Below are 15,228 nucleotides of genomic sequence, written 5' to 3'. Positions count from 1 at the left end.
CTCTAATCACAGTTACTCCCTAGGAGAGGTTACTTGAAGTTTACGCGGACACACCAGTAGGGTTCTGTCTCAACCACTCCTTCCTCTGATCTCTCTCTCTCTTCCCTCCCCCAGGTTCTCTCCCTCACCTTCTTCATTCTCAGTCTTTCTCCTTTCACTCCAGCTGGCAGGAGACTCCCCTCGTCCTTCTGCCCAGCACAGGATGACCTACCCCAACGAGAGCGCTTTCCACCCCGCTACTTTCTTCCTGGTTGGAATCCCAGGCTTGGAAGAGGCCCATGCGTGGATCTCTCTTCCTTTCTGCTCTATTTACCTCGTGGCTTTAATCGGCAATGCCACCATTCTGACAGTCATCAGGACGCAGAAGGCTCTTCGAGAGCCCATGTTCTACTTCTTGGCTATCCTTTCCACCGTGGACTTGGCGCTGTCCACAGCCTCTGTGCCCCGTATGCTGGGCATCCTCTGGTTCGATGCTCATGAGATCGACTTCGGCGCCTGCGTGGCCCAGATGTTTCTAATCCACGCCTTCACCGGCATGGAGGCTGAGGTGCTGGTGGCCATGGCCTTCGACCGCTATGTGGCCATCTGCGCTCCCCTCCATTACAACACGGTCCTCACATCCCGGGCGCTGCTGGCCATCAGCCTTTGCATTGTGATGCGCCCAGCCCTCTTCATCTGCCCCATAATCTACCTGGTGTACCGCCTTCCCTTCTGCCAGGCCCGGGTCATCGCCCATTCCTACTGCGAGCACATGGGCATCGCCAGACTGTCCTGCGGGAACATCCAAGCCAACGCGGCCTATGGGCTGTTCGTGGTCTCCCTGTTCCTCCTCAACCTGGTCCTCATCGGGATCTCCTACGTGTCCATTCTCCGCGCTGTCTTCCACCTGCCATCGCACGAGGCCAGGGTTAAAGCCCTCAGCACCTGCGGCTCCCACGCTGCCGTTCTCTGTGTTTTCTATATCCCGTCGGTCTTCTCTTTCCTCACTCACCGGTTCGGACACAGCATTCCCCACTACATCCACATTCTAGTTGCCAACCTCTATTTGGTGATCCCACCTTCCCTGAATCCCATCATTTATGGTGTCAGGACCCGGCAGATAAGAGAGCCAGTGCTCAAAGTGTTTACTAAAAGATAAGACTTCCTGGGAAGGATGCTGATTCTTCTGCAAAGATTCAAGTTTTCAGTATCTTCTCTTCCTTGCCTTATTGCTGCCAATTCTCAAGACAAGTTGATACTTTTCTGGCTGTGGGCTACTAATAGATTCATCAACACGCAGAAAAAGCATTCTTTTTCATGTACAAGTCCTGATGGGTATGGGGAAAGGTATATCCTGGGAGAACTTGTTATCTTTGCCTATATGACTATGTGTATCACTATTGTTAACTTCTTTTCTTCTGGGAAAGAACATGTTATATTGAGCTCCTTGGCACTCTTGATTACACATGCAAGTATTAGGATATAAACACCTGAATGCATGTTTTAGCATGTGAACTCCTGAATGTACTAACCTGTTCTTCCTCTTTTCCTTCCTTCCTTTTTCCCTTCCTTCCTTCCCTCCCTCCTTCCTTCCTCCTTCGCTTCTCCATCCTTCCCATCCTCCTTCCCTCTCTCCCTCTTTCTCTCTTTCCTTCTTTCCTTCCTTTCCTGTTTCTTTATTTATTCATTTATTCTTTCCTTCATTTCATTTCACTCATTCTATTTATTTAATCCAATTTCATTCTGTCCTTTGCACTTACAGAATCACTCTTAATGTTTTGGAAAATGATTGTAAATCAAAATGAATGCCTGGCTGTATGTGCTCTGCATTCTCTTGTGTTCATATAAATCCTTAATCCTGGATTCAAAAAAACCCCTTGTTCAATCCATAGCTTTAATTGGAATCATCTGCCAAATATATGGAGGTTGGAGTAAGGATAGCTAAAATAAGCATAATCTCAACATTATTTTATAGTAGCTATAAAATACTACTGATTGGTCTTTTGCATTTAGCCACGTGGAATAGAATAAACACAATCCAGTTACATCTAGTCTTTCTCTCTGTGATATATTCTGGTGTTTCTCTATATCCAGTTGGATTTTAAAATCTCAGATCCTAAAATGGTGTTCCACAAATCCAATAACCCCTCAACTCAGTCACATATTATACCTATAGTTCCTTCATAGATTTTAATGTAGAAACTGTAGATTAAGTTGTGCATAACCACTCTTCATAAAGAATTATTCACAATTCACAAAGAATGTACCCAGAAAATTTCCAAAGATCAAGCTATAATATTTTGTGCCATTAAACATTTATTGTTTTTGTCTTTTTTTGTTTGTTTGTTTGTTTTTTTGTGGATCATGGGGCTTGAATTTTGGCCTGGGCACTGTCCCTGAGCTCTTCAGCTCAAGGCTACCACCCTACCCTTGAGCCAAGCCCAACTTCCTGTTTTCTAGAAGTTAATTGAAGATAAGAGTCTCAGGTCCTTTTGTGCCTACTCTGGCTTTGAACCTTGATCCTCAGATCTCAGTCTCCTGAGTAGCTAGGATTACAGGTGTGAGCAACCGTGTCTGGCTGCTTTAGATTTTTAAACAGTTTGAGTTACACTTTTCTTTCCCAGACTATTTACTGCTTTATATTTTTTAACATTTTAAGTTATGCTTTTTTTCTCAGACTATTTAAAAACAATTTACAACAGAAAATAAAATAAAAATGTAACAGGTCTTTAGCTACAAAGAATAATGAAGGATTCTTAGCACAACACTTATCTTAGAGAAAATGCTTAAGAAAATGTATGCTTAACAAGACATATTAATGTGAAGAACACAATTTATACAGTTCTTGAGACAATTTGAATAGTCTGTGCTATTATTTATTATTATAGCTATTCATATAATATAGAAATCTTATGATAAAAAACTATCCTGAAGTCAGTATACAAAAGTATCATGATTTGAATATATATTATATATAATATATATCAGGATAAATGTCATCATTGACTGGTGGTGATGTACTGTATTTTAGCTTCTTCATTTGTCACAAAAAGTTCACACCCAAATACTCTGTTTGCTTTCAGTAATTGATCTTGAGGGTCTCTAGGAACTGATAGTATTTCTGAGTATATCAACATCTAGATATATGGGAATGGCACTTTAGAAACTCCAAGAAATGTTATTTCTAAAGCAAGGCACCTGGCAGTGTATACATGTCTTAAATTCTAGCACAAACACTAATTTCAGAATTATCATCCTAAATTACACACAAAATTACTCTGTTTATGTCACAGTGTATTTATGTTGGTGGAAGTAGGAAGGACAAGTTTTATCCTGTAAAAATCACCTAGTTGGGAAATTCCACACAGAACCTCAGCCAAATCTTAGTTTTTATCTTCCAAATCAAGTCTTCCCAGACGAGTGCATTCAACTCCAATTTTTTTACCACGGGGGGAAAATTAGCATCATCATACTCTTTCAGTGTCCTGTATAATGAGGTTTATGCAATAACTTTTTTTTTTGCCGCTCCTGGGGCTTGAACTTAGGGCCTGGGCACTGTTTGGGGGCTTTCTCAAGGCTAGATTTCTACCACTTGAGCCACAACACCACTTATGCCTTTTTCTGTGTATGTAGTAATGATAAATTGAACCCTGGGCTTCATGCATGGCAGGCAAGCACTCTTACCAGTAGTCCATGCTCCTGGCCCCAATCCTTTAAAACTAATCAAAAGCATTCTACATTACTTTCCCTCTTTTCAGCTCACTGCATCTTTTTTTTAGTAGACACAAATATGTGTATGTACGTAGGTTAGTATGACTATTTTCACTTTATCTTAGCTCAGTAAAGCTTGAACACATGGATAGGATGCAGGAAGAACGCCTACTGCTCTGAGCTTTGTTTCCAAAACCATTATCCAATCCAAGGAAGCAGTGATCCTAGGAAACATCTCACCAAGAGTCCCTGGGTGCAGAAATAAGACAAGTTGGAACTTGTTAGTTTAGTGGGAAATAAGGAAACAACCCCGTAGTCACACTACAAATTAGAGCATACAATTATGGAGGTATGTCTAATAGACATAGGCTTTGACTGAAAGATTTTGTAGTGGCCAGAGCTGGACATTTTGTCAAAATAAAATAGTATTGGAGTATATGTTAGAGTCTAAAATAAATATTTACCAGTTCATGTTGATATATAAATATTCACCAGTTCATGTTGATATGGAGCTCAAACCTCCACTTGCCTCCATATTGAACCTTAATTCGTGGAAAACACTTGATCTAGGAAAGCTGCCTAACAATTGCTTGCTCAGGAAGGTGATCCAAGTCCACATCGACAGGACTTAGTTGACCTGGAAGACTTATCCAGTCCTAAACCATATTGATGGGATGGTTTTAGTTTGTCAGTCCTGGGGACTGTAATTCAGGCCTAGGCGTTGTCCCTGAGCTCTTTCTCCACTCAAGGATCCTGCTCTATCACTTGGAGCAGGCAGCACTATTTCCAGTGTTCTGGTGGTTAATTAGAGATAAGAACCTCAGGGACTTTTCTGACTGCTCTGGCTTTGAACAATGATCCTAATGTCTCAGCCTCCTGAGTTGCAAGGATTCCATGCAAGAGCCATCAATGTCCAGCTAATGGAATGTACTTTTAATAGAACATGTATCAAATAGAGAAATGGTATTTTCCTCATCAGTTATCCTCATGTCATTTAGCACTGATTTAACCAGTTTTAGATGATGAAATAGATATAATTTAATTCTTGTGCCTCATTTCCTCTACCCGTTACATGGAGGAAATGCTGTTCAAACTCATACACATGGTCTCAAGCTGTCAAGTTATTTATTTCTCTTTGCCTCCTATTTCTAGCTCTAGACTTCTGTCTCCTTCAAGTCATTAAAAATCCCTAATTCGTTGCTATCACCAAAAAGAAGCTGGATTTGTGATTAAACCAACTGGCCATTATTATACATTCAGACACGTGACTCCATGAAAGGATGGATAGTTGACAAGCTTCAATTTTTTCATGATTTTATTTCTGTTGTATTTTGGTTAGGACAGGAGTAGGATGGAGAAATTTAGAGATTTTGATCAGATAACAGAAAGGCAAGTTACCCTCAAGGTAACTTGAGGGCATATTGAGGGTAACTTCCATAGTGGTCACCTTGGACCTATACCTGGGATTGATAAAATGAAATTTAAAGTTGTTTTTTTTTTTAATGAGAGATTTGAAGAGACTGAATCATGAGACAGCCACTTTTGCTTAGTGATAGGCCAGGACATCATCACTTATTCTGTGATAAGATTGAACATCAAGGACTGGGACAGTAACCTCTATCATCAATGACATCATCTTCTATGTTTATGAAATGATCATCTAAGCTCCTCTGATAATTTTTCTTCCCTAGGGAGCATTATTTCGGTATATTCTATTTTAGTGATAATTAACAGTCTAAATCTTTCATTTCAGTCAAAGTGAGAGCAAATGGAGATGTTTTGGAACACGCGAACTATCACAGCTAGACAACTTTGCTGGTAAGTCTGGCTTGTGGACTTGAAAGATGTCACTAAGGAACAAGTTTACCCTGGCCATGTTACTGAGGTTTAGGTTAAAAAGATTGAGATGTTAGAGGAATAAAAAAAGGAAAGAGAAGTGAACATTAGGACATTGCTTAGGTAAGGGTAGAGGAAACTAACAATCTATCTAGACTCAGGTTTATATTCTGATAAAAAGTTGATACTAAATCATATAATTAAATATTCAGAAAAATGGTTTGTATATATAATTATCTTTATATCTTTCTCCATTGTCTATCTCTAAGTGTTTCTATCTTAGTTGCTTCTATTTTGACAATTTACTGTTTCTTTATTTTATTTTATCAAGATTGTAATTTTAATAAACATATTAAAGTCTTTGGAAACCAGTAAGGCATTAATATATTTATAAAATATGTAATGATTAGATCCAGCTATTTGACATTTATTTATTTATTATTTCTTTAGGTTGCACACATTCAAAATTGTAATTGCTCTTTTGAAAAATATAATGAACTGTTAGCAAAGTTACTTTAATGTGCTACAGGACATTTTAAGAGAGCCCTTTTAAGTGTCTTAGCTCATATATACACTTGTTAGACTGTATTCAGCTTCCTCTTCCTATTTCAATTTTGTCTTCTTGAAAGAAACAGAATTACCATTTAAACAGAAACTATGCTAAGTCCCAAACTGACTTCTTTCTGAAGGTGATTTGGAGTTTTTATTGACAAATAAGCCATGTGTGCGTTACTATATTATTACTGTATTAGCTATTTTGGGGATGTAAATTTTTATCTCTGTTTGCCTGTCTTCTGTGGAAATGTATTTTCCTTGTTTCCCAAACCCTCACAGTCTAATCAGCCTAAAGGATATTGAATACTGATCTTACTATTTTCAATTAATTTGACAGAAATGAAAATTTTCTTTTTCCAGATCACCAGGGGATCCGTGTTTGCCTATCAGCTTTAAATCCATGGAAATTCTTTCTAGAAAATTAGCATTCCAAGAATCTCCAAGGTGCTAGATCCTCTAAAAGAGAGAAAACATCTGCACATCCCAATGCTATTTGTTTTTCTCACTCTAACAGTGTCTGTCACTTCAGTCTATTATTGCTGTTGCCTTATTTATCTCACAGCTGAAATCCTTCCATTCCCATTAAGTTTGAGAGCTTCTTTGTAGACACAAAGAATATTTATTTATCCATAAGTATTTGTGTACAGGGATTTTAATCCAACATGTCAGTTTATGAGCACAGTGCATCCTGACCAATATTACCACATCTGTCATTCTCCCCATATGTACCAACCTCACACATGCACCCAATTTTTGATATAATTTTTAAGTGCATAGGATATTAATATAATGCAGCAAAAGCTTTCCTGTAGAAAATGAATGACAGGATAAAACAATAAATCATTACAGCATCACAAAATCAGTGTTAATATTTTTGCCTGCTTTGGAGATTGGCAAAAGGGAGAACACATACGAAGTCAGGGTTGAAGAGTATATATTTAGATACTTTCTCCTCAATTTATTTTGGTCTGCCTCTAGTTACAATCCCTTGATTTCTGACTTCCACAGAGATGTATTATGTGTTTGTGGAATCAGACATCATATAATATCATCTAGGTAATATCTAATTATGATTTTTAAACATTTGCCAAGGTATCTCTGTCAAAATCATAGCAATGGATAAATTAAAATCGATTCAGTGTCACTTCTGTCCTATGACAAGTTAATGAGAATTATTACACTTTGTGTAGGGAATTATAAATGTGAACTACAATAAACAATGGTAGAAATGTGGAGGAATAGATATCCTTATACAACACCCATGGTGTAAAATTAAAATTAGGAAAATAGAATAGTATGGCACAGTAATTCTTCATCTGAGAACTTAGCCACCAGATTTGAAAATAAAATCAGCAATACATTGTTGCAAACTGCTGTGAGCATCTTATCCCTCCACTGCTACGAGAAGGACAGAAAAGGAGACTGGTCACTGGAGGTGGTTTTCAGGGGACCAGGAGGCCTGTGCCTCTGGCCAGCAACAGACTACCCAAGGTCCCATTAATAGGTATTTACTGGTTGAAAAACAGGGGAGGACATGCAGAAAACAAGTTAACAATCTTCTTTGAAGTTACAGACAAGTGATACAATCTCAGAATGACTTCCTTGTCTTAGGAAGCAGAGGTAGACAGCAAACAACAACCATCTGTTTAGGCCTTCACCTGGCTCCAAGGTCCAAGAAAGTTTGGATTCTGATTAACTCAACATTTAGGGCAGAATCTCAGGTCTCTCTAATGCCAAGAGCCATTCTGGGTCACTCCCAGCTTTCTAGGAATCAGAGAATGGCATTCCTATTCCTTGTCAGACCTTATGGCTCAGCATTTACAGGTTCCCACAATACACTATTCTAATACAATCCGGAAGAGGATATGGCTAATAAGTCTTAGTAATATTGTTAATACTATAGCATTACCAATAAGAACTGGGAGACTTACACAAAGAGATAAAAGAATATAGATATATAGATAAAAGAAATGTGATAGTTAAAAAGGGAGAATATTGCTCAGCCCAAAGTGAAAATGCTTTCCATAGGAAACTATGGATGAAGCTTGAATATATTATTCTGTATAAAATTTACTAGCGATATTAAAAGAAATGTATGTTAGAGGTTTTGGACTGAGCTTTGTGCAGAGAGATCTTACATATGAATCAAAGGACAGTGCAGCTTAAGGAGCTAATGTAGAGATATGTGTTGAAAACCACTGTAGAAAGACCAACAAATGAGACTGTCAGACAAGTCATCCTTCTATGGAAAAGAAGTTGTGATGATGTTAGAGTTTAATGTGGCTTGATTAGAGAAGTAAATCAAAGAATCCTTGAGTGGGATATGCATGTGAGGTAAGAGCTGAGTGGGAGTCAGGCACAATGGCTCAAGCCTGTAATCCTAGCTACTCACGAGGCTGAGATCTGAGGATTGTGGAATCCAGGAATGAAAAAGTCTTGAGACACTTATCTCCAATTAATTGCCAGAAAACCTGAAGTGGCACTGTGGCTCAAGGGATAGAGAAGGTAGCCTTGAGCCAAAGAGCTCAGGGACAATGCCCAGGCCCAGAGTTCAAGTCCCATGACTGCCAAAAATTAAAGAGCTGAGTTTGCCTTAGAGCATAACCATTCAAACATAACAGGTGCATATGCAGAGCAAAGACAGGACTTATATAGAAGATAACTAAAGCTAATGCCATTCAGATATCTAAGGGCAAATCCTTTTGTGATAGTACATCAAATGTAAAGGTCTTAGACAATGTGCATATACTACATTTTATATTCTTTAATCTGCAGGTCACTTTTGATATACTTCTTGTGAAATTTCCTAGGCATTAGAATATCCTACTATATTGCCCTTGTGAAAACATCACATAAGACAATTAAGACTTTGGAATGTTAGTGGAGAGTCAAGCTGTAATTTCTATATCTAATATTGTTATAAAGCAATTGCATTTGATTTCTTCTCTATTAATAATGAATTGCACAATCTAATGTTAAGCTGAATCTAGTTATGTGAGTCATATGAAAAGGGTCGTTCATTTCTGCCTGAAATACAATCTCTTGGGCTATTATATCCATTTTGATGAGATTTCTATGGGTATTGACTCATTGGTTCCTCCATTTGATCTAGGACTTTAAGAAAGGTTTTGTGTAAATTCAGTCTCCACAGGAAATGCAGACTTCTATGGGAGTGCTTGTTGCCTAAACTTGAGAAGAATGCATGTGTCTTAGAGATTATTGAATCTGGATATGTAGAGTTTTACCCCATCTCATTGATAAAAGCACATTTCATTATGTTTAGATATAAATGAAAGCAAAGCAAACCTCCTTGTTGAAATAAAACAATAACAGCATGTGTTTCTGTTTTCAAAACCATCATCCAGTTCTGTCATAAAAGGCGTGGTGAGGAAGAATACTGAAGAATCATTTGTGCAATTCTCTAGGAAATTGGTAACATTGTGGAGAAAATGCGGGAGACAGCTGCTGAATGATACTCTTGGTCAAGAACAACTGTAGGTATCCAAGTGTGACCGAAGCATGGTGTCACATAACAACACAGAGTTTCATCCTCACACTTTTCTTCTCCTGGGAATTCCAGGACTACAGCATGTGCATATCTGGATTGGGTTTCCATTCTGTGCTGTGTATTTGACGGCTCTTCTGGGAAACATCACGATTCTGTTTGTCATCCAGTCTGAACACAGCCTGCACCAGCCCATGTTCTACTTCCTGGCCATCCTTTCATCTATCGACCTGGGCCTGTCCACATCCACCATCCCCAAAATGCTGGGCATCTTCTGGTGTGACCTGAGAGAAATCCCCTTTGAAGGCTGTCTCACCCAGATGTTCTTCATCCACCTGTGTACTGGCATGGAGTCAACTGTGCTCGTGGCCATGGCCTATGACCGCTATGTAGCCATCTGTAACCCTCTGCACTACACACTGGTGCTGACCAACAAGGTGGTGGCTGTCATAGCTCTGGTCATCTTCCTGATTCCTTTATTCTTCACCATGCCTTTTATTCCCCTCATCCTAAGATTGCCTTTCTGTGGCCATCAGATCATCCCCCACACATATTGTGAGCACATGGGCCTTGCCCATCTGGCCTGTGCCAGCATCAAGATCAACATCATCTATGGCCTGTTTGCCATATCTAACATGATGGCTGATATTTTGGCCATAGTCCTCTCCTATGTCCAGATCCTGCGTGCAGTCTTTCGTCTTCCTTCCAAGGACGCCCGAGTCAAGTCGCTCAGCACCTGTGGCTCTCATGTCTGTGTCATGCTGGCCTTCTACACACCTGCGTTTTTCTCCTTCATGACCCACCGCTTTGGCAGAAATGTTCCTCAGTACATCCATATTCTTCTTGCCAACTTTTATGTTGTCATCCCCCCTGCTCTCAACCCTGTTATTTATGGTGTCAGAACCAAGCAGATCAGGGGGAGGGTAGTTGTGGTGTTTAGAAATAAATGATGCATTTTGTAAAATAGAATAGATCTATTCTCAGACAACAGTAAGATATCTGGAGGGAGATCATGAGGTATGTTAAAATTAAACAAATTTTTATTTATGAGACATAAATGTACAATTCATTAACATACTTGCCATCAAGTAAGATATGGTTAAATGAGATTTACATGAAAAATCACATGAAGTTGATAAATTGGCTGGCATATTTATACTAGGAAGCATTTACAGAATATATTTCAGGAGTGTATTCAGGATTCCTAAGTTTATGTTGTCATTGAAATCTACCATTTGCCATAAAAGTAAGTACTTCTTAATTGCTAATTCCTTTTTATTGCTAAGGGAAATGCGGCTAAACTATGGTATAGAATAGTATAGATAGAAGAGGTAGCTGCATAGAAGTGGAGAGGTGAAAAAATTGATAAAAATACAGGTATTTTTTCATTATGATATGATTAACATTGCCAATACATAGATAAATGAACAGAAACTTCTTTCAATGTTGCCTTAGCCTAAGAAGTGTAGGATTTTGGAAATAAAGTGTAGAGTGACATGCACTGTGTTTCTTTTTTGTAAAGTTTATTTCAGGACAGTGCTACTGTGGCAGTTTCTGAAAGTGAAAATGGACAATGGCATAGAATAGAGGAATAATCTCAATTAGCTTATCATACACATTTTCATAACTAAAGAATTGCAACATCAAGGTAGAATAAACAAAGTAATTGTGTTTAAAATTTCTTTTTTTTAATTTTTTAAAACATTTTTATTGTAATTAATAAAAGGGTTACATGATATTTGCCAGATAGAAGGTACATTAATTCATATACATTGATACCCTTTCACATGTCTTGGTCCCCATTACCCTTCTCCCTATCCCCCATCTTGGTTTTCCCCCTTCTCTATCCAATTTCAAATAACCAAATACAAATATATCCAATATTTAAAATTTCTTTTACAGTATTTAAAGCAAATTATTTGATGAACCTTTAAATGTATAAGTAAATATGTCAAAAATAAATAGAAGTCACCCCTGCGGATATGTTTTTCCATACATCAGAAATGAAATAAATGTAATGTGAGTAACATATACTAATAGTAATAGCATATAATTAGAGCTGTCATTTCTTTTGTTTTGTGTGAACTGTGAAACAGACAAATAATAAACACATTGAATCAGTAACTTCTACAAATTAAAGGACAAGCCACATGTGATTGTGACACTTCTAGTACAAAGAGGGAGCACCCAGGGATATATGGTCTCTGTGACATCAGGTACAATCCCGAGTGAATGGTTTGTGTCCAGAACTGGAGGTAGAGCAATATGTAGTCTTTTTTAGAAGTCGTGCTATGTTGTATTAGCTAGAGGCCATGGATATGATCTTTGGCTGCCAATTCCAGGTGTCTGTGTGGGTGCTCTATATATATTCCTCTGTCTTCACGAATACCATTCTATAACCATGCATTTCTTAGTTTGAGTGGTCAAAATGGAAATTTAAGCTCCTCTTCATCTGTAGATGAACTGGAAGCTACACTATATATTCAATATTTCTGAACATCAGTCAATTAATTTATAAATTTATCCCTGGAAGTGTTTTAAGAAAGGGTTTCAATGGATTTATTATAAAAGCTTCATACTTTGTTCCCTTGTACATATACAGAAAATAAAAATTTTATTTAGAATATTTTGATGAAGTCAAATTTGGATGAGATTCTTGATTTCAACAGACTGAAAGATGGGATCCAATTCACATGGATGTCATCTTTGATAATAAGTTTCTTGTTTATAATAGTAAGATAATATATTCACGGTGGTTATTGTTTTATTAATCTGATATTAGCCCTCAAAATGATACTCACTGAGAAAATTAATGACAAATTGTTCAATGTACCATTAATCAATGAATTTCTTTTGGGACTTCATACAAGGTATTTATTATTGGTGAAGCTATACAATATGAATCATGTAGTCAATTTCTATCATTAAAGTGAATAATATTCAGGTAATGCCAGGATATGGAGAAAAAGAGCTTTATAATGTGCGATTGGTGTTCTTAATGTACTACATTATTTTTCTTCTCTTTTGTTGACCTTTGGTAAATCTCATATTTTACAGTATCTGACTTTGTTACCTGGCACATTGTATATATATTTATTTGTTTATTTGAAATAGGAAAGGGAAAGGGGGGAAACAAGATGATTGGGAGGGGGTGGGGAGAAGGAAATGGAGACAAAAACATGAGAAGAGGTATCACATTAGAAGTATCACATGAGAAGTAATGCACCTATTATCTGGCAAATGTAACTGTAACCCCTGTATACATTACAATAAAAAAAAGATTCAGGTAATGATTTCTCTAAGGTCATTTGTAAAGACAAGCATAAAGACATAAAGAGAGGTTTCCTCAGGTGTAAAGGCAGTGGCTCTGAACAACAAAGGATCTGATTCTGAATCATCTATGGTAGAAAGACATAGTGTGATATTTATGAAAAGAATCCATGCATGAAACAGACACTAGTGGGCATCCATTGGAAAGAACACTCTAGGAAGAGGATTATATTATAGCCTATGTAAAGTGACCTAAGTCCCAGGAAAAGTAGAGGGTAGTTATTGACTATGTGAAGTTTACTCCAAGATTTCCATGGTGACATTATGATCTATGATACCACAATGGCTGATGCACCACTACACATTTGACAAAACCTACCTTTCTTTCCTTCTTTCTTCCTCTCTCTTTTCTTTCTTGTCTCTCTTTTCTTTCTTTCCCTTCCTTCCTTCCTTCCTTCCTTCCTTCCTTCCTTCCTTCCTTCCTTCCTTCCTTCCTTCCTTCCTTCCTTCCTTCCTTCCTTCCTTCTTTCTTTCCTTCCTTCCTTTTCTTTCTTCCTTTCTTTCTTGGTTATGGGGCTTGAACTCTAGGCCTGGGGATTGTCCCTGAGGTCTACATCTCAAGACTAGTACCCTATCCCTTGAGGCACAGGACCACTTCCTGTTTTCTGGTGGTTAATTGGAGATAAAAGTCTCATGGTCTTGAATGTCCAGGCTGACTTTGAACCTTGATCCTCAGATCTCAGCCTCTTGAGTAGCTAGGATTGCAGGCATGAGCCACCACACCCAGCTTAAAACCCAAGCAATTTTTGACACAACATTTTGTGGTAATTTGTGAACATTTGAAAAATTATGTAGATTTCAGGGGATTATAGGATGAAATCCAAAATATGACAAGAAGGATCTCAATACACTGTGAATATAGCAAATGAATCTTTGCTAAAAATGTATTAAAGTTAAGGAAAATGTGGTAACTAAAGAATATCTGGAAATGTTTTTGAATTCTAGCAGAATAAATATTTCTCAGTGATTTAGAGGATAACGATTTTATCAACTGTGTTACAACACAACTAGAACTACTATGTAAGAAAATAGTAGATGGCAGAGGGGAACCAAATTTCTCACAGGGATTTTGATGCTATAATAAATAGGGATATGCTATAATAATTCAAATATTAATGTATTTAGTGAAAGAATTCATTGTTTCCACTTAAATGATGAATATGTTAAAGAAACATGATAGACATATTATACATAGATGATATATAGACAGATATGGGTATTTGTGTGTACATAAATTAGTATAAACAATTTTTGCTTTCTCACCCAGGAGGGTCTGAAAGTGTGAAGCATGGGATCAGGCAGTAAGCACACTTCCCACACTGAGAACTTTGTTTTTAATGTCATTGTTTAATAAAAAGAAGTGGTCCTTAGAAACTATTGCTTGTTAGATTTTGGTTGTAGAAATGAAAAATCAAGGTAAAGCTTTATTTTCATTTTATTTTTTATTATCAAGGTTTATTATAGAGGGGTTACAGTTACATTCACCAGATAGTAGGTGCATTATTTCTCAGACATTGATACCCCTTCTTATGTTTCTGCCCTCATTTCCCTCCTTCCACCCTGGAACTTCTTATATTAACAGAAAGTAAGGAATTAACCCCAAACACCCCTAAAGTTTAGAATATATTGTCCTAGAGGTATTTTTAATAGACACAGGTTAAACGAATAGATTTTTCCAAGGCTAAGCTGGACCCTTTGACAATACAAAATATTATTAATTTATATCCAGAAGGATAAAACCTTATGCTTGTGTCCATATTGATATAAAGAAATAAATTGAGAAATCCAAAACAACAGAGGTCTTGAAGCTAGCACATGGGAAAATATCCTTTTCTGTTTAAAGATAAGCCACTGCATCACTAGTTATCTCAAGCCTGGGCCCTACACCAAGTATTGGACTTTTAACAATGACATTATTCTCCATATTTATGGAATATCTATTTCTGTGCTTTGCAGAGTCTTTGTTGCCCTGTGAGGAATATTTCAGTACATTCCATCTTAAGAGCAGATATTAATAGTGTAAATCTTATGCTTCAGTAAGACAGAGTGAAAATAAAAATAATTGGGGCTGGCGAAATAGCATACCTAGATAGTTTTGCTGTAACTCTTGTTTGTGGACTTGAAATGTGTCACTTAGGAACACATCAATGTTGTCATTTCATTTCACTAAAGATGTATTTTTTTAAAAAAGCTAACTGGACAATGGGAGGTATCACCAAGGTAAGAGGAGAGTAAGGTAAGAGTTTATCCAGATTTAGGAGTATATTTTGATAAAGACATTAATAAATCATTTCACCAAATATTTGGAAACA

The 15,228-nt window shown here is 37.4% G+C and overlaps 2 protein-coding genes across 2 annotated transcripts; both read left to right on the top strand.

Annotated features, from left to right (window-relative positions):
- The first annotated feature begins 202 nt into the window (after positions 1–202).
- LOC150053389 (olfactory receptor 52J3-like) lies at positions 203–5,476 on the top strand. Its single transcript, XM_090349068.1, has 2 exons — positions 203–1,326; positions 5,444–5,476. The coding sequence occupies exon 1, from the start codon at positions 203–205 to the stop codon at positions 1,136–1,138; it is 936 nt and encodes a 311-aa protein (XP_090205194.1). The 3' UTR covers positions 1,139–1,326; positions 5,444–5,476.
- Positions 5,477–9,600: 4,124 nt separating this feature from the next.
- On the top strand, positions 9,601–10,536 carry LOC150053388 (olfactory receptor 52E1-like). The gene has a single exon (XM_090349066.1). It carries the CDS (start codon positions 9,601–9,603, stop codon positions 10,534–10,536), a length of 936 nt encoding a protein of 311 aa, XP_090205192.1.
- Positions 10,537–15,228: the final 4,692 nt, after the last annotated feature.

Source organism: Megascapheus bottae, chromosome 16, assembly GCF_031878675.1.
Source record: "Megascapheus bottae isolate mThoBot1 chromosome 16, mThoBot2.hap1, whole genome shotgun sequence".
Classification (NCBI taxonomy): Eukaryota; Metazoa; Chordata; class Mammalia; order Rodentia; family Geomyidae; genus Megascapheus; species Megascapheus bottae.
This window is presented reverse-complemented; position numbering and strand designations above follow the sequence as displayed.